Source organism: Lepisosteus platostomus, chromosome 21 (assembly GCF_059453375.1).
Source record: "Lepisosteus platostomus isolate fLepPlt1 chromosome 21, fLepPlt1.hap1, whole genome shotgun sequence".
In the NCBI taxonomy this organism is placed as follows: domain Eukaryota; kingdom Metazoa; phylum Chordata; class Actinopteri; order Semionotiformes; family Lepisosteidae; genus Lepisosteus; species Lepisosteus platostomus.
This window is the reverse complement of record NC_142631.1, coordinates 8,889,487-8,916,325: the sequence shown is the minus strand read 5'-3', so window position 1 is coordinate 8,916,325 and position 26,839 is coordinate 8,889,487. Positions and strand designations below refer to the sequence as shown.

Genomic DNA, 26,839 nt, shown 5'->3' with positions numbered 1-26,839 from the left:
AAATAAAATGCAGTGTAATTGGCTTACTAAGATAGGTTGCTTTTTACCGAACAAACAGTTTGAAAACAGGTAATTGTCTTAGGTCTTAAACTAAAATTAGGAAATTTCTTCTTCTACTGTATATAAAGACCTTCAGAAACCCTGAGCTGTGTTATAAGATGGATATGTAATTTGCAAATCTTAAATGCATGGCTTGTGCACTTCAGAAAGACAGCTGTATTGGTTAATTCTATGATAAGGCAGGCCTGTTCTTGTTATTACTTAACAGAGTCCCTCATAATGTAGGGTGGTATAAAATTGTTTCCCATTAATTCCTGAAGGTAGTGTTGAAAACATTGAAGTTCAGAAGAATATTTCATCTTAGAAAGAGGGACAAATTAAAGATCTGCCTGAGAGTATGATATAGTAGCCCAGGTTGAAAACTTTTGTGTTTAGCTCACAGAGGCTGGCCTTCTGCTTGTAACCACCAATGAGAGAACTGACTATACTTAAGAGAATATGGGTATTCAGATTGCAGGAAAAGGAGGATAGAATTATATTGCCTCAGAGAGCCCTTGACTCAGGCCTTGTGTGGAGTTTTCATATTCTCCCTGTGTTTCTGTGGAGCTATCTAGAACCCCCCAGTTCCAAAGGACGTGCAAATAAACCTTTATTGGATGTTCTAAATTGTGACTAGGGATTAATCCAATCTGAGGAAGACAGCTAGCCTTAGCCTTATCCTGAGTGCCTGTTTGCAGGGTATTGGACCACAATCAATTCTTTCTTGACAAGGTTCAAAATCTCTTGCTTGCTGCCAGCAATAAATGTTATGTATAAGTGCTGTTTACTCAAAGGTGCAAAAACTAACATTCCCTTTTTTTGTCTCCCAACAGCAGATCCTGCAGATCTCTTGAAGATTTTAGATTTTCACAGTTTACCAGAAGGGGTAACGAAAACAACAGGCCTCTGTGCACACAGAAAATCCTCGAAAGGACCAGATGTTGCTTATAGAGTATCCAAAGAAGCCCAGCTTAGTGCCCCAACAAAGCAACTATACCCTGGTAAGCAAATTAATGTCTATCTCCAAAAACAACTATGTTCTTGGTAGTACAATAAACTGGTTTGTCACTAAAAATCTTTTTCACATTTAGAGGTAAACCATTAGCCACTGGCAAACAATATTGCAGAGTAAATAATACTTACTTTTATTTTAAGGCTCTTTAAGGCTCCTTTAAGGGTTACATATAGGTCACACTGAACCATAGAAAAAGTTAGCAACAATTCTAATAGCTTTCTTCATTGAAAATGTATTTATGAAACCATGTCCCTTTTCACAAAGCATTGGGTACAAATGGTACATTACTTTAAAAATGCACGACAGGCTTTCAAATTGTTTCAAAGTTCAGTTCAGTCATGATATGCTTAAAAAGCAACTTTGAAAAGAGCATATTACTGAGCATATTGTTTCACATAATGCCGAGGATACAATTATTTTTCCTAGTAACAATAACATTCCTGTTCCTAATAACTCTCTTCCACACAAGTTTAAAAAACTGGCATTATAAAGCAATATTAGGTTTTGAAATAATGTCATATTACACAAACCTTGAAATCTCTGCTATACTGGGTCCCTTGGTCCCAGTATAGCACTTACTGGGTCCCTTGGTGTATAGCAGAGATGTGCTGTACAAAGTGAATGTGTTTAAAGATGAGCATAGCTGTGTTTAAAAATTGCAGGCTACATCCCACCAGCAAGGTAACGGATACATTAAATTTGTGTAGCTTGGGCTGATTTGTTGCTTCAGGGTAGGAAAGAAATCACATTCTTAATATAAAAATGTTGGGTACTGTATTTTCCAGGGTCAGGAAATCATACAGTAGGTATGATACAGTGTGTATCTGACACAGCAACAGATAAAAAACACCTCGTGGAAGTAATTAAATATGGAGTAATTGAAGGAACAAGCAGATAGTGTTTTCCATTTTCTCAAAAATGCACTAATGTTAAAAGAAACACCAGTACACTATTTTAAGTGGAGAGCACATGATGTGTGACCTGGCTGACCTCTAACATTATTGGTCTTTCAGTTACATTTTATTTTTTCCTAATACACAGAGTGGTAGCTTGTCAATAAACATTAATTAACATTAATTAATAGTCAACAGTCCTGGTTCTTAACATGATTCATAACATATTTTGTAAAATTAAATATATACATTTAATTTAGACAAAAAGCAAAATATTATGATAATAAATTACAATATTTTGCCAAAAAGGTATTTTATTTTGCACAGGTAATACTTAAGAGTTCACAAACAGATTTTGTATATTTAAGGAAGACTCTTTTTCAACATTCAACCCTATTTACAAAACTGTGCATTGTTTTTTAAAGTTGATTTTAAAACTACAGTTATACTGAAATAACACTGACGTAACTTTCTCTGCTTAGCTAAGGTTCTGCTCATTCCTTAACCAAAATTGTGAAAGAAAACTGTCAGATCTCTGAGGTAGGAAAGTTCAGTCATCTTAGCTTAGTATGTTGTCTTCAGCCATTGGTTGACCTGCAGTGGAAAAAAGACTCTTTCTTTTCCGTAATCTTTCCCGCATCAACGTCTTCATTTGCAAAGTAATAAAGAACTGGATAAACATTTGGAAAAACCATGTGTGATAGGTAGGACAACCAAGTAGATAGGACAGTATTGTAATTCCTAATTCTCGGTACTTCTTAGATTAATCAATACTTTGACAAGCCTGAACAAATCACTGCCTCCTATTTTGTAATATACTGCAAGCAGTGATTAGAAAGTTACCCTGAATATGTTGTCAATAAAGGTCTTTCTCCTTCTATCAGGAAAGCTTTGGAGGTGTGTGCATGATGCCTCATAAATGTTATAACATCAGAGACATGTCTGGACCACTGTTTATGTTTTATGGAAAAACAACATTTTTAAAACATGAAAAAACAGGATAAAATATAGAAGAAAGCAATATTTTAGATGAAAGCAATATATAGTGGGGATAGAAAGTCACCACCACCTTTCAAAATGTTTACCTTTTGTTGCCCTGAAGCCCCAAAAATCAGACTTTTTCCAGTTTTATTTACAAATTGTACCTTTCAATATTCAAGTGAAAAAAGAAAGCAAAATTTCTGAAAAAAAAGTAGAATAACTGGGTTGGATAAGAGAACACCTCCCCCACTTGATGGAAGCACCTTTTGCTTGAATTACAGCCTTGAGTCTGTTTGGATTCATCTCTACCAACTTTGCACACCTAGAGGGAGGAATATGTGCCCATCCCTCCTTACAGAATTGTTCAAGCTCAATTGAAACTGTGTGGTTACTGTTGATGGACTGCCCTCTTCAAGTCATTCCAAAGATTTTTGATGGGATTTAGGTCGGGGCTCTGACTAGGCCACTTAAGGACATTCACCTTCCTGTCCTTCAGCCACTGTACGGTTGCTTTGGGTCATTGTCATGTTGAAAGGTGAACCATCTTCCCATTTTCAACTTCCTGGCTGAGAACTGCAGGTTTTTGTTCAAGAATGTGCTTGTATTAAGCACCATCCATCTTCCCTCCTATCCTGACAAGTGCCCCAATCCCAGCTGAAGAGAAACACCCCCACAACAGGATGCTGCCACCACCGTGCTTTACTGTAGGAATGTTGTTCTTTGGATGGTAAGATGTATTCGGTTTCCGCCAGACGCACCGTTTTGCATTCCGGCCAAAAAGTTCCTTTTTGGTATCATCTGACCACAATATCTTTAAGGTGCTTTTTAGCAAAACAAACGAGACTTGATGTTCCCTTTTTTAAAGAATGTTTGTTTTTATTTGCACCCTCCCATATAGGCCAGATTTGTGCAGCACTTGTGATATTGTTGTCACATACACTCAATGACCAGTCTTTGCCATAAAGACCTGTAACTCGTTCAAAGTTGCCATCAGCCTCTTGGTAGCCTCTCTGATCAGTCTCCTTCTTGCTCGGTCATCCAGTTTGGAGGGACGACCTGATCTAGGCAAGGTCCTGATAGTGCCATACACCTTCCACTTCTTAATAATGGTCTTGACTGTGCTTCATGGGATACTTAAAGCCTTTGAAATCATTTTATACCCATTTCCTGACTTGTGCCTTTCCACAACTTCATCTTGAAGTTCGTTTGAAAACACCTTTCCGCCCATGGTGTATTCTTTGCTTTTAAATGCACTTCCAAGCACTGGAATGTTCTAGAAACAGCTGCTTTTATTCTGAACTAATCAAAATCACCACAATTGATCACAGGTTGGAGCCAATTAGTTTGTTGTGTGATGTGTAAGGTGACTGCTTATACCTGAATAAGTTTACAAATGCAGTTGTAAGGAGGGTGTTCACTTATCCAAATAAGGTATTTTACTGTTGTGATATTAATTAATTTTCAGAATTTTAGAATTTTATTTTCACTCGGCTAGTGTGAGTTACTGTCTGTAAATAAGAATGGAACAAGCCGAATTTAATTTGTTTTTATTTTCTGAGTGTCATACAACAAAAGGTACACATTTTGAAAGGGGGTGGTGACTTTCTATACCAACTGTGATTATTATGCATAACATCTGATACACTTTACTGGGCAAAACACATACAGTACTATTTCCTAATTTATGAGAATGTCTTTATAAAAGGAAGGTGGATTAGGTTACCTCCTCATTTAGACATCAGAACATGTGGTGCTGTATATTATAAATATATTATTGAAAATATACTGTATTATTGTGTCAATCTTCATGTAAAAGATTCCTCCATACTTTTAAATACATGCAATACAATTTCATTTTTGAAATACATCTTTTAGGTTAACAAAATCTGTGCATTCGCATCTACAGAAATATGTATATTAGAAAGAATGAGTCAACAAAGTTATTTTTCAATCTGAAGAATTGCTTGAGCTGTACATTATAAGCAAAGGTCATCATTGTCTAAAGAGCTTCAAAACACAAAACTAGTCTTAAATTCTGATGTGGGGCTAAAACCTGTGAGCTTCAAATGTATTGTAATAAAGTCCTGCATTTAAAACCAGTGTCTTCTGTGTCTACTGGCATGAAATATTGAAACCATCCAGACTTTCATGTCTTTCAGCTCTGTGTAATGAATTCTGGGCTGAAGTCTGGCTTATTCATCAAATGGTCTTACAACTGTCATTGACTGACATAATTGCATCCACTAAATCAGTTTATCATAATTTGGCAGCTTGGCAGAAAGTCTTGACATAAGAAAGGTAGTCTGGTAGCTTACATTAAAAGTTAAGACATGGCAAAGAAAACAGGCGGGTGCTTGTTTTGGGATTCTAACAAAAACAACAATGATAATAACAGTGTAATATCAGAAAGTCACTTATTCCTGGTAAAGTTTGTGGTGGCATTAAACCTGAAATCTGAAAGACATGGAATCAGGGTGTATTCAAATCTTTCACTCAGTACTATCAGTGCAAGATTGAGTACAAGTTTTGATTACACGCTACATAGTATGCCTGTCCATTGAGAGGACACGTGCACTTACACACAGGGATGGTTTACGGACATAGATTAATCAAGAAATCCTATCTTTGGAATAGTAAATATAGTTGGACGATGCAAACCCCACAGAGAAGGTAACCAAGTTTCTAATAAAACTCAGAACTCAGGAACTGTGAGACAGCAGTGCTAAACACCATGTTGCCTAACAACAACATAAATATAATACAGTATTTCATGCTGAAAAGAGAAGAAAATAAACACAATATTTTGGCTGTGGAGCCTTCATCTGGTGTCAAACAACACTCCCGAAGAAGGCTCCACAGCTTAAAAGATGTGTTTATTTTCTTCTCTTTTCAACATAGAATAAATCTTTACTTGTTCTTTTGCAGCCTGCACATGCTGATGCAGCTACCCACTTAAATATAATGTTGTTATTGAACAGTAGTTCAGGTGGAGTTCAAATTCTAAAATTCTACCTCCCTACAAATTAAGCTCCCTGGCTGCTGTTGGCATTGCACACATCTTTTCTAGCCCCTCTCTTTAGTCCAACATCACTGTTGCTGCATTTTCTCCCTGGCTCATCCCTCATAAGTGAAGAAGACTGTGATAGTGCTTATTTTCATCCAGCACTGTCATTTCCTCAGCCAGGCAAGTTAAAGCCAATGTATTAAGCACATTATTCCTCTATATTATTTGTCTAATTTCCTCATTATTAAATTTTTCTGAACAACTGAACAATATGTTGGTGCCTAATTTGCAATAGCATTTCTCAAGCACATCAATACCAAAAAACTCAGTTCTTGTTTTAAAAAGATACCTCCTAACCAGTATGTCACTTCTAACTTATGATATTTTGATATGTCGGTCCTCTTCTTAGCACATATGCATTAAACAACAGCCATGTTCATGTTCATTAAAAATAATTATTATTCAAAAATGTTTGTGGCTGACTGATTCACCCCTTTTGAATTTAAAGCAAACTTATTTATTCTAAATTAAGACTGAAGAGTTATTAGGAATAGAAACAGCACAAAGTCCAGGATCCTCCCCATCTCTCATCTGACGTGGCTGATTCATGTTCACAGCAAAAGGGTTTCAGTGCTCACAGCTTTTTTCTTTCTCCTCAGATCACTCAGTACATGCTTCCTGTAATGTTATTAATCATCTGACATTGTAATTATGAATGCATCTGCAGGATAATCCTGTGTTCAGTACATATGCTTTTACTGTGTCTATGCATACCTTGTACTGTTTTCTACACTTACAGCTAAATTAAAGGGAGTTTGTTTAAATCAAGTCTTTTTTATGATGGTATCAAAACACTTCCTTGGAAACAAAAAGCTGGACTTCCTGCATTTCCTGTTCAAATATTGCAGTCAATCCCCGTAGTAAAATATTAAAAACTACCTTTATTTACAGTTACATTAGAGCATGTCATTTTATTGCAAATACCGTGCTGTGAAAAGAAAAAAAACAGTTTTAAAGTCAGATCTGTTGATCTTTATCTAATGTAAGATTTATTAGATACAGTAAGCTTAATCAGTAAGGATGTAATAACCCAACAATATTAAAAAATCACATTACTTTAATAATACAGGTTCAATGTAATGAAACTCTGTGATTGCCATTTAGAATCCTGGGGATGTATCCTTTACTTTAAACTTTATGGTGAAATGGGTAATAGGAGTTCATTAATATGTACAGTATTAATATGTTATATAAATATATTAATAATGCTGAAATGCAGATGCTTCGTTTGCATAATACCCTGTCATCTCTATTTAAATGCTCAGTGCACGACATGTGAGAGAACCACAATTTCCATGTAAGACTCTGTTATTGTACATTTTCTGTTAAGTTGAGCAAAGTAAAGTGTCCATCTGCGAACAATTATTCACTTCTCTTGTGTAAAGGAGTTTTTGCTTAGATGTGTTTCTCATGTACTATTTCATATTTTAGATTTTAACAATCTTTTTTGATTGATCTGTTTTGATTAAAATATTCAGACTTTTTTTGCGAGCCTCACACATTTTAAATGTAACTTAAAAGACTGCATGGCCCTTTTTTAATACAGCTGCTTCAAGTGAATTGCCATTTTCTGTTAATAGTTTCCTGTAAACAGAAGAGACCTGTTTATTCAGAACAGTTTGTTTTGCACATGTATTCCTTATCAGGAAGAGGATGTATATTAAGTAACACGTATTATGTGTGTATTATTGTATATACTGTAATCTTAGTGTCTAAGATTAATTGGTGCTCTAGAAAGTGCAAAGGTAAACAGTTTTAAAATATAAATAGTTAAACTTTCTTCAAGAATGATGTTGATTTAAAGAAGTACTTACTCTTTTTATTTTAAGTTAAGCTGTGGGACTGCTAGGGGTGTGGTCATAGCAAGGGGTTGTGGTTAAGGAGCGCCTCCTTTTTTTGCTATTGAGAACTAATTGGCGATTATTGTTTTTTCTTTAAAAAAGTTCCTGCTGAGCTTTTTTCAACCAGTGGCAGCTGAAGTGTAAAATGCAGCAACCCAAACTTGGCTCCTGTCTTTGTTCAGAACTGGCCAGTAAGGTTCATTCTAGGACAAGGCCACAGTTTGGTTTCCCTTTCGGAAGCCTTCCCATTATGCATTTCACTGCTCACCACACTCCTATAGGAGCACTTCAAAGACATTTTCACTGCATAGTAGACCTCTCAAATTGTTTTGCTTATAGAATTATTATATAATTCTGCTCAATTTGTTTTCATTTGTACCTCAATTCACACATTAATCCTGGTAATCAGTTAAATAATTAAGGTAATTCTTTAAACAAGGCAGGGAGATCCTTAAAACAAAGGTATACAGTATCTCTTTGGATAAAACAAGAAACAAATGTAAAACCCTGCATATGTGCTAAAAACTACAGTATAAATACTGTGCACATAATTCAGAATTTTCCATTAAACATATTTGTGGTTTGGTGAGCAAAGTATAGATGTTAGAAAAAGAGCACGAAACTGTATTATATCCAAACCTACTCTAGCAACTTGGAGTTGGTATGCCACTCTAGAAAGAAGTAACTTTTCCAGTGTGTATGGTTAAAGGTGATAATTTGCAAATGTTGATATAAGTTGCTCTTTTATCCCTGTGACACAAAATATAAATACAGTAACTCATTCCGTCTATGTTTGTTACAGTGATATAAATTAACTCTCTGGAGCTTGAAAGCTGTTGTACTCCCTAGGATATATGACAGATTTGCTCTCCTGCCGTGTCCTATGAGGTGTCAGGATAGCTGGGAAAACCTTGTCCAGTTTTGGACAGGGATGAACTGCACGTGTGAACTGTAGATATCCCTTTATGACTAACTTTAGGTTTTCTGCTTCAAGTGCTCATTCCTAGCATGAACATGTTTCTTTGCAGGAGCACAAATCATACCAGACATTGAAGGAATAGCTAAAGGGCCAAAGGAGTAGAGAGAGTTGTACAAATTGATTGGGCACATTCTTTTGATTTGCTCTGCATTTAACCTGGATCACTTGTTTGGTTTTGAGATTAATGGATTGAAAGCAATAAAAAAATGTTTTGTGACTTGTAAATGGGTCTATAAACTGAGTTATTTTAGCATAGCATCTTAAGAAGAAACACACAAGCTGATTGTTGCCTTTTGCATGATTTGATTAACACTATGCCTACCAAGCACATTAGCTTTGCCAATAGTTTATGTCATAGAACCATAGTGGGACTTTTGCAGTATGCAGCATTTGGCATGAGATATTTCTGGAAATAATCTTTTCCAGAAGGCAGTGAGATCATTTATTGTAGCTTATTATTATATTCTTTTTTATTGTTACTCTGTACTTTTCAGTCCAGGTTCCTGTTCCTTATTATTTTGTGACAGTCTTTTTCTTCCTACTGCTGATGAAGGAAAGGGCCATTTCCCTGGTACCCCAACTCAGTATATCCTGAAATGGAGAGCTTTGTACTTAGTTCATGAAAACTGTTTATTAAAACCTTTTAGGTTACTGCTCTCAGCTCTATAGTGTTTTTTTTTTCATTAATATTTTTACTAGTACAGTTCTAAGAAAATCCACTAGGATTTATTTGTAATGGTTCCATATCAATATGTTTCAAAACCTTTTAAATTGCTGAGGCAACTACTTATAAACTAAAGGTTGAAAGTCATTTGACTATTTTGATGTTATTTGGAAAAGTTGAGTCATGTAAAATACTGAGAAATTATAGGAATGCAATAGCTGTGGTTTGTTATTTTTTAGAAATCAAATTTTAGAAATTTCAAACAGTATGGAAATGTATTTACTTGCCGCAAAAGGCATTTTTTTTCACAGGTACCTATAAATGATCTATGTTCTGTGACAATGTTAAGGAAAAAAACAATGTAACCTCTGAAATGGATAAGCTTGATTTTGCAGAGCACAAATTGTAGACTAAACGGAATACTTTTTAAGTATTTGTATTTGTATGGAATCACATTAATTGTAATGTATTATATGTTATGATTTATATCTAAGCCTATTTAGAAATAAAACAAAGAATACGTTTTAAAAATATTTATTAATGTCATTTGTGTAAATTAAGGAGAACACATCAACACTCAATCACATTACAGTACCTCATAATATGGCAATATTTTTTATATTTTAAACATGATTAATGTTACACGTAATTCACATAAAATAATTTGTATATTGCAGCCGAAAGGCTGTACTCAGTATTCAACTGAGAGATTTAGATAATTACAACATATCTGGCTTACTGTGTAAAACTTCATTTCAGCTATTTGGTCCAGCTTCGTCCAAAGAAAACTCCTTTCCATCATGGAAACAGCTGCTGTAGAAAATATATTCACAGGAACTTTGCAGATGTTGCATGAAATCTGTGAAAGGAAAATGGCAGTTTAAATTGCCTGGTGTCAAATATTATGATTATACACTGCAAGCCAGTGAGACAAAATACAATTAAGGAAGAGTAATTGGTAAAATAATGAACTTGTTTAAGAATGGTGAAGTGGGGTTAAAGCAAAGTCATAATGTGATAGCACACCTGTAAAGAATAATTTCGAAAGGTGAGTGTTATTTCCTTAATGCACAGTGTAGCTGGCTTTCATATCAATCATGCTCTGTAATAAGTAAGAACCAAAGAAGACAGAACATAAAAAACTTACTTCACGATAAAACTCTTTTCCTTATAATCTCCACAAAATAAAAGTAGAAGTCTACAGTGTTTAATTAGAGAATGCAGCTTCAAAGCAAGCTTGTCATCATGGCAATACACTTTCCCACAAGTGTTATGTACATACAGTATTCATATAAATTTAGCCAAAAAGTCTTATTTTTAAACTGGTTGGTTTCTGTCCTGTGTCAAATCCACAAGCCACCACAGAGCTGTTTCTTTATCAACTTAAAGAGACCCAAAGAGATAACAGTGTACTTGTTAAGAATGCATTCTCTTGCTCTTCAACACCCCCACCCTCCTCCTAATCTTTGCATGGTCAGCAGATATCAGCCTCTTTGCATGTGGCTTTGCATGTGTAAATATCTTGCAGAGGGATTAAGTATATGATGCAGGCTTTCATGGTTTTGCTTTGGCTCAATACTGTTGTGCACAGGCCAGAAGGTGTCACTGCCAAATGCTGGTGATGCCAAGGTTGTAAAAACATATGGAAAAGGAAAAGCTGAGGCACTAAGTTCAACATACAGAAATGTTTTTCAAATATTAGCTGGGTTTTCCTGGGGTTTGAAAAAAGCTGCAGCAACTGGGTGGTCCTTTTCTACTGAAATTCATGGTAGCAGAACACTGGTCTGATGGATAGTAAAAGATGAGGAAGAGCCTCTGTGCAGGAATAGAAAATAAAAGCAAATGGCTTTTTTAAATCTGAGTGCTTGAAAAAATGTAATTCTGCCCCTCTGTTACGTTCCACATCCCTCCTCTAGAGGGCACTCATAACCCTTTCTGTTATGATTAGTTCTTATTATTTGCTGGTGCGTCTTGTCTGGTATTTGGTTAAAAGCCTAGCGTCTCTGCAGTTCTGGGCTCAGTATTGGAAGATGGACGCCACAAGGCTTGCCTATTCCTCGGGCTCGCGGGTAGCCCAAAGGCGGGCCTTATTCCCTAGCGTTCTGACCTTCTGGGTCCGGAATTCATAGGGTCTTTAATAATTCACTCCACGGGTCAGAACCGGCTCTTGTGACACCCTCCTGTTTTCGCCCATCCTATAATTGAAACAACCCACATTTCTTTTATTAAAACAATAAATTTGTTAGGACAAAATCTGCAGGCATTCCACATTCACCTAACTCTATTTGTCTTGCTTCCAGTCTACACTTGTTCTGATCTTTCCATGTACAGTAACTGATACCCTTTTTTAGAAATCTCAGTCTTTATTGTAAAAACTTACTAGAAAGGGCATTGATTTGTTCACTTGCAAGAACATCTAAAATTTAAACTGAGCAGCAGAAGGATCCTTATACCAGTGAAATTCCATATTCTAAAATTAAAACATTAGACTGGACCCAGAGCAATAATTTGTTCTAAAATTCTTTTTTTCAAACAGAATACCTTGTGTTTTCTGTTGACCCCTGTTAGAAAAAAAAAGAAATAGTGGTAAGCAGAAAACATTTGTGTAATGCTCAGGAGTAATGAGGAATAGTGTGAAACCAGAGCCCACTGGCTCAGTAAATCCTTGGTAATTCAATTTTAGGCAAACCAGTGTTCAATATTGGTTACTCCTCAGCCCAAAGGTCATTTAATATAGATTTGTTGAGAAGAACAACACCAATAGTGGGTCTCAGAAGATTTTGAATGGAAGAAAACCAAGTTATGGGATCTGCTGGTCTCTAAAAACAAAATGGTGCTTCCATTGCTTTTTTTCGGAAAACAAACCAAATTAAGAAAAAAATATGATGAGGAATAACAATGAGAGATTAACACACTTAACCATTGTTACTGTACCACAGAGAAAAAAAATGTTGTTTAGTAGTAGTGTCAGAGTCAAACTTTTGGAACAGATTTTATAAATCCTCCCTCAAGTCCAAACATTTGTTTTTTAATGGTTGTCATTTTGATCTCTTTTTATCTCATTTGATCTCAAGCATCCGTGAAGGGGTTAAAATAGCTGTTTTTTCCTCAAAGCATTTCAGAAATGTATATCAACCAAACACATAAACAAGAGAGCATTATGCAGTTATTACTTATCAACAGTTAATACCTCAAAAATCTTCATTTCAAAACATTCAGAGACACGGTACAGTATGTACAGAATGAAAGATAGTAATGATATTTGCTTAATAAAGTTTAAGCTGAATTCATTTCAAGATGGACTGTACTTGTTTCCAACAATAGAATATACAACTTATTTGTTATATCATTTTACTATATTTTGATGTGAGGTAGTTTTAAAAAATAATTTTGTATTTTAGTTCTGGCTTCCTCTTCGTTCATTTGCATTTTCTCCTCTCTTTGAGATTCAAATGTAGGTAAAAAATATATTGACCAAGGAAAACGAATATGTGTAATTTATGTTAAGTACTGTACATAAAAACTGGCAGATGTTCCTTTTAAATATTTTATGTTATTTAACACAACAGCTCTTATGATGTCTCAAAATACATGTTTTCATGATTTATGCGAAAAGTATGAAATGTTCAAGTACTGTACAGAATATATAATCTTTCTGACAAAATCATAAGATGATGTGGTACTTTTGCCTCTACATTGTGATATTGCCACAGGTGATATTATCTCTCAAAATCTAAAATGGTTTGAAGACTGATATTTCTTTTGACTTTCATGTTCTTAAACAGTTCTCATTGAAAAGCAAGTGGTTATGAATAACTGACCCCCCCGCTTTTGTAGCTTTTGATTGAGAATAGAACAGACAAGGCAGTTTGTGGAATTTTCCTTTAGCCCATTCATAGTTAGGTCTGTCTTTTAGTCCTCTAAATTAATAAGGCTTTATTTGAATGTGAGGAATGTACCAAATCACTAAGCCGTGTTTTCTTATTTATCTAGATGTTGTCACATTTACTAAAAACAATGTTACACATTTCAGGGCTTATAAAGCCTTCTTTGGTGAAATTTACTGTCTCATGACTGTAATTACAGGTATGCTTTTACAATGCTAATTGAGGCAGTTCCTAAAATGCATTTCTACTATTTGTTTAACATTCACAGTTCCTTTATGATAGTGGTACTTTGCTGTATTTTGTGGCCTTACCATGTTGAAGAAAGCCACACATTGTGCTGTAGCTTGAGTTCTATAATTCTTAGCTAAGACAATATCAGCAGATTTATAGTTGACATCTGTAGCTCTTATTATCCATGAGAATAATATAAATGCAAATGTTCATGAATACATTTCTCATGTGAATCCTGGATGGTAAAAGTAATTCTAAATCATTCTAAGAAATACTTCGTAGTGCTGCAAAGATGAACATTACACAAGCATTTAGTTTGAAATGCATGAGATTATGTATTTAAAAGACATTCATATTCAATTAACACCTAATCTGAAATCCAGTTCCAAATTCCAAAATTTATATAAATACAGTTTCAAAACCCATCTTAGTACCATGTGCATCATTTCATTTGTGGTTTTACTATAAAAATAGCAAAAAAGACTAACCTTGGTGGGGGGGTGGGCTGCAAATTCATGCACAAAACACTTTAAATCATAAACAGATTATTAGTGCAATGTCAAGAATTAGGTAGCAACTAATCCTAGCTAATGATTAATTGAATAACTGTTAATATATTTACCATTTATACTTTATTAATGACTACTTCACTGTTAGCTATGTTTATGTGTGTATGAAGTATGATTTGTAACCCCTTAAATAAAACATAATGGACAATATATTAGGAGGCTAAATAATTTTGTCAATACAGATGTTTGCTTCAGCAACACTAAAGTTTGCAATGCTTTTTAGGACATTTGCCTTTAACATAATAAGAAGCAGTGAAACCTGATTTAATCAAATGTTTTTTTAGGTTCAAAGACCTCATATATTCTCTTGACATTATAGTTAAACAAATCTCACTTGATATTTTCCTTTTTTTTCTGGCTGAGTATCCAGCTCTGTAGTTGCTGAGAATTTTAAGACGCATATAAAAGATTTAATCCAGTTTGCCTTAGTAGTTATGATCTCTCAAAGACTTTTGTGAATCATTGTGAATCATGACCCAAATGCATGTCAATTTTGTATACAAAACAATCCTTATTGATTTTGTTGTTTTGTAGTAACATTTATCCAAAACGTATTTTTATTTAAACACACATTTATATGTGTGCTTAAAATTATGCTTTCATGACTTGGGATGAGAAATGACTTGCAAATGCCATCTTTTTCATATGCCCTCTAGGGTAGCTTCTCTGATCATAGCACTCAGCACACAAGCAAATAAATTCATTGGGTAATTGCAGTCATTGGAACCTTTAAATCAGAGCTAGTAATCTATAATTGCCATTACATTAAAGTTAATAAACTGCTCAAAATTGCCTGGCATAACCTAACCTTTGACAGCAATTTGCTGATATGAACTTTACTTTGTAAAACATTTTTGTAACTTGTGGTCAGTTAATTTGCACAGGAGGATCACTGCCAGTAGAATAAAGTAATGGACAATAATGTTTTTTTTAACCTCTAGAATCATGGATGAGACCTGACAGGAACAGTGTCTGCCATTAAAAAAAGCTGTCCTTTTATTTGGTTTTTCTCAAGCATGTGAGCTATTTAGAATTTTTGCGCTTCCCATTAATCCCCTTCTTCTGTGCTTTATTGCTTCTGTTTAAAGACTCCAATATAGCTGCCAAGAGTCCCTCCTATGAACAGAAATAAAAGGTCACTACAGTGTGGGAGAGGAAGAATCAAGAGACAAATCGAATCAGCCTACATCTTGTGAAGCAAACTGGAATAATCTTTCTCCTAATTAGCCTCATGGTTTTACTATAGGCTTAGTCACAGTTTTGAGTACTGTGTTAATGAAGGTATGATAGACATTTATCCATTTATCATCCATCCAGGCTCTATAAATGTTAATAAAGCATTTACAGTGTATATAGTCAGTAGTAACTATGAGAAGTATAGTAAGTATGATAAATAAGCTCACGGTTAGTGAAAAGGTTAGGATTATTATACGTAGTACTTTGTTTTTATAAATGCTTTATTAACTTTCTATAGAATCCAGCTGCATTCTGTGACAAAAGGATTGGGATATCAGAGTCGTTGAAATCAGTCTCCACCACACACAATGCATCTGATTCTAAAATGTTTTTTAATGTAACATATACAGTAGCTTGCCTTTCTAATTATTCTTAAAATTAAACACAATGTACAATAATACAAGGCATCACAGCATAACAGCCTCATTATTATTACAGCTACTGAAATTTCGTAAATGATAAATCACTAACACACAATAGTTGATATTAAAAAGGACAAGATAAAAAAAATGTGTTTCACTTTCCATTTTGTGAGATTTGTGTTTGGTTTCCCCACTATTTGTAACCTTACAATATATTTAAGTTTTTATGTATGTGAAAAAACAAGTTACTTTTTGGTAAGTTTTATAATGTAAGTAATGTACTGTAAATTGTTTGCTTTTCTTTGATTTTTACATAATGTAATATTCATTTAACTTTGTGATTTAAGGAAATATTTTTTTTTCTCACCAGATTAATGGTCCACAGTGCACAGTATACACAGTTTGTGATTAAGCATATTTAAAATTATTTTGAAGATTACATTGGAGAATGTTATAAAACTACATTTCTACTTTACCACTACTGTGCCTCAAATAGAAAATTAGATCTGAAATAAATACACTAACACAATGTATAGCATAACTGTCAATTGTTTCAGGATTCTTCTGAATATGCAATGAGAATTGTTTCAGCTCTTGGCTTCTCTTGAATACTGTGCTGTCCAGCCAAGGAATTCCAGTGTTTGGATGCCATACACTGGAATCCACACGCTGGCAGTGGCAGTTGTTTTTGAAGTTCTTGCAGCAGTTGTACAGTATATGCTTTCCGGATCTTGAAAATAATTTTTAATTTCACACAAGCCTGCATACTATTTAATTCAGATACTTTACAGTAACTTAAAGGGGATCTGCAATGCTATTTTTTATATTTTGGGGTTAGAAAGAATCAGCATTGATGAGTGCATTTCAAACCACAATAAAAGTAAAATGTACACCTCCAATGTACCTCACAAAATAGACTAAATTTCCAGGTATGAGCAGCGCCATACTCTGTGATTCAGAATGGGGCAACAAAACTTCTGGTGACATGAAGTGGCCCTATTACACTGTAAACAGTGTTTGTGAATACATCTCTTTTAATCCAATATTGCTTTTGACAGTCTTGCTGAAAAATACTAATAACTTGTAACTCTGCATGTAGATTTACTGGAAAATGTCTGCAGTGAAATGTCTGCAGCACAACCTGTACTTATTAATTCGTACATCACATTACAATGACTAGTCAGCAGGAAGGGCTTCACATGGGAACTCTCGTTCTCACCCGTGGTGAGACCACGGGTATGCAGCAAAATGGCGACTTACAGTACTTTCACAAAGTTCACAGTTTTATGCTTAATTTGAACTTTGTAAAAAATGTTTATACCATCATTGAAATTGATTATTCTGGAGATTTAATAACCAGTATGAGAAATTGGGACTGCAGTTCCCATTTAATTTCTAGGGTAGAAATACACAGTTTCTTGAGTAGTCAAGACACTCCAGTAAACTAAGCACTAATTCAGGTTTTTTTTTTCCATCACATTCACAAAATTCAGGAACCATTTATGTGGGCTACTTTCAGAAATTACCCGAAATCACAAGCTTACTGAACAGTGTTACCAACATCAACTATGTCATCAGCCATTACAGCTATGAGCCTGGATTCTTTACTTGCTTTTATAACATCTTACACAACCTACAGTAAGTCACTGTAGATACAGTGCAATTCACATCAAATTGTTTTGAATCTTCTTAGGAGTGCCTAGGGATACTGTGGCTGATGACAAGTGAATTTTGTCATAGTCAGATATCTGATTAAGTCACTCAGCATAATTCCCTCTATTTGATGTGTGTGGTTTCATCACACCTAATTCTTGCTTGCCAAGGTAAACGTCAGAATCAGACAAGCTTTGTGAACTTTTCTTACTTGCTCTTTGTGATGTATTGTGTCTATCTACAGTATGCCTGTTCTTCTAGTGGAGTATCAGTCCAGCTTTGTCCAATTTGTTTTAGAGTCATGATAGCTCATAAGTGACATAAGGAGCTTTCATGTTTGGACTGTTCTGTATCACTTTCTCTGTACTGAGCAAAACAAAGTTCCCACAGTACTGTTGTTTAAAGTTGTAAAGGTAAAGTTGTACAGTACCTGTAAGCCACCTGTATACTTTCAGAATTTGAAACCTGAAAGTGCCAGAACTTCAGGTCTTGAGAATGGATTTGTCATCAAAATCAAATACTGTACTGTATGTTGTCTCTATTATAAATAGTTTTAAATGTCAATCAAACTTAAATACTTTGAGTATATATTCTTATTCCTATTAACGTAAACTATTCTTATGCTTATAACCAGTGAAATGTATATGTTTGGCAGTTGCTCGCTAATGATTGGGTATCGGTCAAATATTTGACTTTAGCTGAGGTAGGGAATACCTTGGGATCCTGCCTCTGCTAAAGCCCACAATACAACAATATTAGTCTACACATAGTGGTCCAAGGCATGGATGTACTTATCATTTTTGATGCATGATGCACAAGAAGTAGAACCTGAATTTCAAAACCCAAACAATTGGTGTATTGTATCATTACTGCTGGGAAAATCTAGGTTAGTCAGAAAACCTTAGACTGTTATAAATATTGTAAAAATATTTAGCAATAAACCCAGATAGTTGCTTTGGATAAAGAAATTAAATAATAATAAAAGAATCTGTTCTAAATTATTATTTAAACAACTTAAGTTTAAAGTTAATGCTTAAGTTGTCTTAAATGTTACCATGAATTTATTTTAGTACATTTGAGGTATTGTAAAATATATCTTAGTGAACCAAAAGCTAATTAAAAAGATCTTTTTGGATATTTTATATGTTACCTAACTGAAAAACAAAACAAAATCAGACTTGCTTCACTTAAATGTGAAGCACATACCAATCTTCTCAAGTGATTTTATGCTGCCAAATACCTACAGGATACAATTATTTAATCATTTTAATATCTTTGCTGAAAAGGACTGACAACATTGATTCCAAAGTGATTGAAGGAGCTGAGTTATAATTGTGTTCATTTTTCAGGAAAATGGCTATATATACCCTTTCTTTTTCAAAATGCCAGCTTTTAAAGCTGGATGAATTATTTAAACATTTGCTGCAAGGTTAATACACAGGACTTCAGGTGTAGCAATAAGTGCTGCTGCCTCACAACTCTTGGGTCCTGGGTTTGATTCATGGCCAGAGCACCAGAGGTAGCAGATTCTCCTGTGCTGGCATTGTTATTCACTGCATGCTTCAGGTTCATCTGTGTCTCTAAACTGTCCCTGTGTGCCTGTGTGTGTGCCCTGTTATGGACTGACCTCCTGTCTAGGGTGCAGTCCCACTTGTTTTCCCTGTTTTTCTGGGATATATTTCCCAGACCTTATCAGGAATAAGCAGCTTTATGATAACAGATGGATGGATTTATACACATTTGCTTATAAACAGATATTGATTTAGCTGAATAGGTTTTGGTTTTTATGCATAGTCTGGTCACACAGTCACTTGAAACATAAAGTTCCAGTTAAATGGGCTCCGTTTGCAATGTTGCTGAAAGGTGTTTGTTGAGAGAGTAGTTAAATATCTAATGATTGATGTGTTGACGAAATTTGCTGTTCTGGGACAGACGAGCCTTTGGAAACATTTGTGTGACACAGTATTTGGCTCCAGATATTCAGAACATGCAGGGTGAATCATTGGTTTTACATTGTTTAATCTGTTTGAATTCTTACATACTACTGTCTGCTGAACAACCCATCAACTTACTGTAGGCAGCATGGTGTGTTTTCAATCAACTACAGATCTAAGAATGGTCTTACAGCTTCCTTCACACATGAAGCCTTCATTTCCATTTGCAATGATACTATGGATCCATGGAAACTCTCCCATTTTTAAAAATAATCAATTGATTATGAGTGAGTTACTCAGAAAGAAAAAACAAAAAAATATCCACACATCCTATGCATGTGGAAATCTTTACATTTGGAATTTACTCAGTTTTCAGCATTATTTCTTTGGCTTAAAGGTTAACTCTCTTGATACTGCAAAGTATCAAATAATTACAATATTAATATCCATTTTCAAAAAAATAATATTGTTTTAATTTATTATGTAGGGTTAATATAAAATAAAGGAATACAGTACCATATTTACATCTTAATTCTCTCTGTAAGTTAATTGAAAAACATTGTTTTTTCATAAACAGAAATCTCTAAAATTTCTTCAAGAAAGGTACTGTAGATCCATTCATTATAGAAAAGGTTATAAAAAGTTACTTAAGGTATACGGTTTGAGAATAATTTGTTTATTATGCAATTATGAAGCTTTGAAGTCATCTGTTATTTCAGACATCAATTGCAGTAGCTTTGAAGCCAGACCAAATGCCATTGTAATTGGCATGCTTGTTGATTCAAACTGGATATTGGTTCCAAGTCATCTGTTCAAAGTAAAATTAACTTAATCTTTTCACATTTTGATTGTAAAATGTAGCTGTAAAAGACAGTCATTTGAATCATGAGGTTTTGTATAATAATTCAGATCCTGCTCTCCTTCCCATGTCCTTTCTGTTTCCTTAAGTACTGGGTAAAATGTGCTGCACAAGTCCATAAAATTGATTACCTCTGACATGAGATCCAATTGCTGGATCCTAACTTTCCCAAAAAGTTGGCTAAGATGTTCTGGAAGTCTGTAGTCACTTAAGTATTTTAAACGACTCAGCATTCCTTAGTCTTTCCCCTCAGGGGCTCACAAAACAGCCTTTATTTTATGTGCCTTTTTTTCCAGTCTGGTTGGAATATTCTTAAGTATTCACTGTGAACCTTGATGGGTTCTGGAGCCAAGGGGTTGTGAATGATTAGGTATAGGTCAGAGGTTAATTTGACACAAAAGGATTCTGTGAATGGTCAAAGGCCTAAAGAACAATGGGGATCTTTGGTGTTATTAGCTTTCTTCTGTTCTGCTTGTGCTATTGCTTCTAAGGCTGGCAGGATTACATTAGGTGGATTTCTTTACCTTTTCCATAGGCTAAAAAGTAATATTTTAGCATTATATTAATATTTGTTGTTATTCTGCCAAAACCATAATACTCCTCCATACATACATATATATATATTTCTCTTACTTGACATCTGACAGCTCCTTTCTCTGTTAATAGATTGTGCTCAGGTTCAAATGCTATAGAAAAGATGAAAAAAAATAATTGGGACATTCTTTTACGAAGTTTTTCATTTTGCAATGGTAGCAACAGTTTCCCATGGTTTGATCTGTGAGAGATATGTAATAGTTAACCCGAAATTCACATATTAATACAGTACATGTACACAAGAGGCCTTGTTCAGTTTCAAAATGTCACACCCTCAACCAGCTGTCTGTATAAATGGATGTTGTATAAAGAGACACCAGATCCAATAAATGGACGTTAATGCAAAATTGCCTAGTGTAAAGCCCTGTAACAACAACAGTAACAGTAAATTAAAAAATGTACAACAAATGACACTGCAGTCACCTGTGTCTCTCTGTTCCAGATGTGGACAGTGAAGTACAGTAATAAGGTTATGCAGCAGGAACATGTACACGTTCCAAGAAAGAATTACAACCTTTTCTTCTTCGCGCTGTACCTGGGAAATGAATTAACTCTGCTGTGGTTTGGGAAAGAATTTCGAATTCAATTGGGACAGCATGTTGTCTACAATTCTTTGTCTAAAAGGGACAGAATATAATTCTATTAAAGGGATTTAAGATCCCAGTCTATCCTTTTGGGTCTATCTGGAGAAACTTGTTACATGTCTTTGCTCAGTAAGTTTCCTAGCTTTTCTGAAAAGGAAAAGAAAAAGTTGTCAAGACCTTTTCATAAATACTTGTTTTTACCTGTGTTGAAATCTTTTTAAAAATCCTATATCCTTGTATCTCAAAAAATGTTTTTTTTTCTCAAATGAAAATCCTAAAATTACATATTTGCACGACTAGTTTTATAAACACTTGCTTTGAGGTTTAGCACACAGTTTAGAACACTGTTAAGGTTAAAGCTGCAGTGAGAAAATATTTTTTTAAACCACTTATGAAATGCCTTTAGGAAGCTGTTGACCCAAATTCTTCTTCAAACCAAAAGCTATATTACCATGTGTACTATAATTCCACCCATTATTTCCCTAGCTGCAGAGTTCCCTGAAGATTTCTCCATTTTAACCACTGTGAGGCCAAAAAAAGGCAGCCAGTCCTTCCTCATATCCATCTACAATGAGCAGGGTATACAACAGATTGGTCTGGAGGTGGGTCGCTCTCCAGTGTTCCTGTATGAAGACCACACAGGCAAACCAGGACCAGAAGATTACCCACTCTTCAGGGGCATTAACCTGGCTGATGGCAAGTAAGTGTAACAAACCTGACCCAGGCTTCCCAGTGCAAGTCTCACTCTTTACCTGCTTGTGTTCCCTCTCTGCTCCTTTCCTTCTATGTTATTCGCTGTCAGATGATAACCCTGAATGAAAACCAGAATGGTCTGGCTTTGCTATTTTCCAATATTAATGGAACTGGAACATCCTTAAGAAAATGCAGAGATCATTGTATTCTCATGCTTCTGCTTTAGACATGCAGTTTGAAAAAAATATGATATTAGTTCAGGATCATAATCATGAGAACCACTATTGTCACAAAAAAATTTTCAGCAATGCTACCAGGTTTCTGACATGACAACTTTTCCTCTCCTCCTTTAATTCAGGAAAAATCCATAAGCATTCTACTAACTGCCTATCTTGTAAAAACTTAATATGTATAACAATTGCATCTCTCTGGCCCTAAGGTTAGGATTTTGGGATAGCATTTTTTAATAATAATATGATAGTCAATCAAATTCCAGTGTCCTGAAGGAACACTGTTCCACCATTTTCTTCTATGCATACCGTACAAAGCTCTCACTGTCTGGTTTCGATCGCCATCTTTATACAAAACTTCTGTAAACACATGAACAGCCTTCATTCAGCCCACACAGGCAAAGATGAGAGGCTTAATTTCCTTTGTTTCAGACTCTGAATTTATTTATCTCTGAGATCAAATACTGTATGTACAGTACAGTATCTGACCATCTGTTTCTAAAATTTCATTCTAGTAGATATTTTTTTTACATTCATCATCATTTAATAAAGTGTTTGCCCTTCATGTTCTGATTTTTCTTTGTCTAATCAACTAACCACTTCCCTCAAAGCCTAATTTTAACTGCTAAATTTGCAATTCTTAAAATCTGTACCCAAATTCTTTTTTTTCTTCTAGGTGGCACCGTGTGGCAATCAGTGTGCACAAGCAGACCATCACTATGATTTTGGACTGTAAAAAGAAGACAACAAAACATCTTGGGAGAAGTTCCAGCCCAATAATTGACACCAAAGGCATCGTTGTATTTGGAACTAGAATACTTGATGAAGAAGTCTTTGAGGTAGGTGTATCAGCTATCTATGCTCTAATGCTACTATTTCTAAAAACGTGCATCTGTGTAGTTTTAAAAGAAATAAAGGGTACATACTGTATATTATCCTTAAGCAATCTACCACTGTCCTACAATTATCATCATTGGGATAAAATTAACAAGACCTTTACTTTGTTTCTTCTCAGAGACAGTATAATTAAGTGTGTTCTATGTACTGTATGCTGTTTAATCTTAAAAAGTTTGAGGTCCTCATTTTCATGGATAATGCTTACCATCCCCCTCCCATCCACTTTCCCTGTGGTCTTGCCTGCCTTCACTTAAAATATATAACTACACAGGGTGTTCTGTAAACAAAAATATATATCCTAAGGACACAAAATGAGAAATAGTCCAAAATGAGAAATGAGATACTGCAGAGGGGTTTTAGCACAAAGCTCCTCAATTCCACCGTCTGGGTCTTGCTCTCTAATATAGAGGATGATGTTACAACTGCAGGAATGATCAAATTATGGAAAAGGTTGTGTTGAAGAAGAAAACTTTATTTATGCCTTTTCTTCATTGACTATAGTAAAAAATCTAGGGTGCGTGCTCTGTACTGTTTGATGCACATTTGCATATTTTAGCAATCTTATGTTAGTTAATACTTTACAATAATGTAAATATAACATAACAAAGAACACAATTTCAGACAGTAAATTAAGACTCAATGTACTACTTATTTTTCCAGTTTTTTGTGTAAAATACTGTTCTTATAATTGTTTTGGATTAACAATAACATGGCTGGAGACAGAAAAAACATATTTCTATTCCTATTATTTTAAATGCATTAACTGAAAATCCGCATTAGGGTGATTTACAGTATGAAAATCCCTACAAAGTGACATTAAGTAGTCCTAAAACTAATTAAAATGGCATAAATTCAGGTGTTTTTACAAGAACAGGTTAAGGCAAAGTATTAGATACTGTACACGTTGTGCATGGTGCTATAGCTAAGAGAAAAGGTATGGAGCAGATGCTGCCACGTTTATATTTCCATTACAGCTCAAGACTGCTTTAAAAAAAACTGAGTGTATAGATGATTGAAGTCATTTTTATTTTGAAAAAAAAAAAAGCTTAGTCTTACTGCACAGACCTAAGGTAATAAGTAGAATAACTGGCACTGAACACTATATACACGTGGCTGTTTCCAGGGGAGATAAGTTGGAATTGATGACAGGCTGTCAAACTGCGTTTTCTCAGACAAAAAAAGTTCAACAAGTCCCCTAGAGTGAAATACATTCTTCTCTCATGTATAGCTCCATTCTGGAAAGCCAAGTAATTATGAGCTTATCTCAGTGCAATATCCCATCACATTCATTAAAAGACTAGGAAATGAATGTTAAAATGTTAACATGTTATGCTAAAGTGGATTTAAAGGGAATCTGGCCTTAATTATTGCCCCCCAAAATTTCTAGCACTACACTAAGATGCCTTAGCGATGGCAGGTTAATAGTTCATCTCAAGGGTGGGGCACACAGAGCCCTGTGGCATGTACAGTTGGACTTGTGAGATGCCAGTTTATCTTAAGGTAAATGAAAGTAGAATCATATATGGAAAATAATATTCCCGCTTAATTAAAGGGATTGTTTATGAACTAAATACACGTGTAGTGATACTATTGTATTGATTTCCATTTGAACATAACCATGTGATCTTTAATGATGTCACAGCACAGTAAATAATAAAAATACATTAGTAAATGTGCTTTGCTAGGGCAATTTTTTTTTCCTTTCAATGTTAATAGCTTACAAATACATGAACTACTTCAACATCCGGTACCGCCGATTCACAGGCAGGCCAGTTTCAGCTTTATCCCCTGTCCAGTTTTCTAGGATAATTTATGGCATAGGTCTTCCTGTTGCTGTGTGGGCTTTATGTGGTTTACAAAAGACTTTTACAGCTCAGTGTTTAGGACATGTGTCAAGCAGATGTTTTCTTTGAACCTCTCACGCCGTAAATATGATTCCCTTTTTCTTGTTGTGGCTTTATTTTTCTGATAATTAGTCATAAACTCCACTACAGTGAAAAAATAAAATAATTTAAAGTAATTTAGTTAGGAAAAGTACTGTATATAACAATCACAATTGCTAATACATTTTATATGTGTACAAGCTAGTTCAAGCTTCTTCAGTAGATCACAGGGCCTTCCATTTGTCTTCACCTTTTCCTCTGTCCATTTTTACCTTAATGCATGTTATAAAAGGGTAGTACAATAACCAAACAAATGAAACATGTTCAATATAAACCAGCAATTCACAGGATGCTCATATTTTTGTATCATTGTTGATGGAGAATAAAAACTTAAGAACACTGAGAGGTGACAAGACATTCTGTTTCTTTTAGCACCATCTGTTTTAACTATTTAGTAGATTAAACACAAACCTAATTTGACATTTTAATTAAAGTCCTGCACATAAAATACAAGTTTACAACTTGTAAAAATAAGTATTTTTTGCTGCGATGGAAATTGCACATGATGTACTGTAGCTGTTTTATTAGATAGAATCTGACAGATGAAAGTGGCCGCCGATAATGATACAGTAGAGCAATATGAAAACAGTCTGTACAGTATATAAGATTTCTTGATCAAAGTTGTTCAGTGTGCATGCATTCTCTGAAGTGTTTTTCCTTCTTGACCGGTGGAGCTTGAGGTTTAGAGTAACATTCCCTAAACTGAAAGCTGAGGTACAGTTGGGTAGTCCAAGCTAGTGATCCAATGTGAATAAATTAATATTTTCAGAAAAAAACTTTGTTATTATCTTGCTTTAGAAGAAATAAATGGGATGTTTGTACTTCTTAATGTCTTAAACAGAAACTTTTCCTAGGTTCAAATAAAAAAAAACTGTTCTCAATGTATTAATTATGTTTTGCAGTGGGCCTCATTTTTCTATTAAGTCATTGCCTTTGAGAATTGAGCAACTTGTAGTCTAGAGAAGAACTGTAAGCTTAAGTTCCTAGACACTTCAAGTTTCAAGTTACTTGGCTTGTATGTCTGTAAAAAAAAGTTTTGAAGCAGGAATGAATTAGCCTTAAATCCGTGGAAAAAACCCATGGCTACATGGAAAGAGTTAATGGCATTCAAAGAGGACTTTTACACAATTCTTTTCTCTTAGTGGAAAATCTGTCTTCTTTTCATTAAAGTGCAACGTGACTGACAGCTGTGTTATTCCTTTGGTTATTATTATGGAATTCAATGTAGAGCACAATAATAAAGTTTGTTTTATATGTTTGATATTGAGTTAGCATATAATTTGGTGGTTTGTGTAGGAAAGGAGAAGATAACAAAGGTGCAAGTTGTACATTCATAGCTTTTAAATGGCTCAATGTTTTTTTTATCTTGTTTAAATGTTTCATCTTCTTATGAACATAATATAATAATATATTTTACATACTGTAGCATTTTTCTAATTCTGAGGTTGCTAGTTTGGCTGTATGTTAGCTACCATTAGTACCTACCACCCTACAAATAATTTAACAGGTTTTCTTAAATGTACTGTATCGCAAAGATGACAAGTACCATTGCAGCCAGAACATCTGTAACATCACTGAACCTGTTACCCAATCAGTCTCAAGTTACTGAAGCTCACAGCATAGAACGTAGTTCCATCATTAGCTGTTATTTTTATGTACATTCTTTTTTTTAAATCAGGGCATAAAGCAAT

At 34.7% G+C, this 26,839-nt stretch overlaps 1 protein-coding gene across 3 annotated transcripts in view; it reads left to right on the top strand.

Moving 5' to 3' along the window:
* The window catches only part of col5a1 (procollagen, type V, alpha 1), a 166,544-nt gene that overhangs the window by 30,110 nt on the left and 109,595 nt on the right, over window positions 1-26,839 (top strand). For 2 of the 3 annotated variants that reach the window (XM_088615466.1, XM_088615465.1), the window contains exons 2-4: window positions 873-1,040; window positions 21,872-22,085; window positions 22,985-23,147. In XM_088615466.1, coding sequence (XP_088471592.1) covers window positions 873-1,040; window positions 21,872-22,085; window positions 22,985-23,147 — 545 coding nt within the window. The remainder of the gene's footprint in view (window positions 1-872; window positions 1,041-21,871; window positions 22,086-22,984; window positions 23,148-26,839) is intronic. The other variant, XM_088615467.1, reaches the window with a different exon arrangement.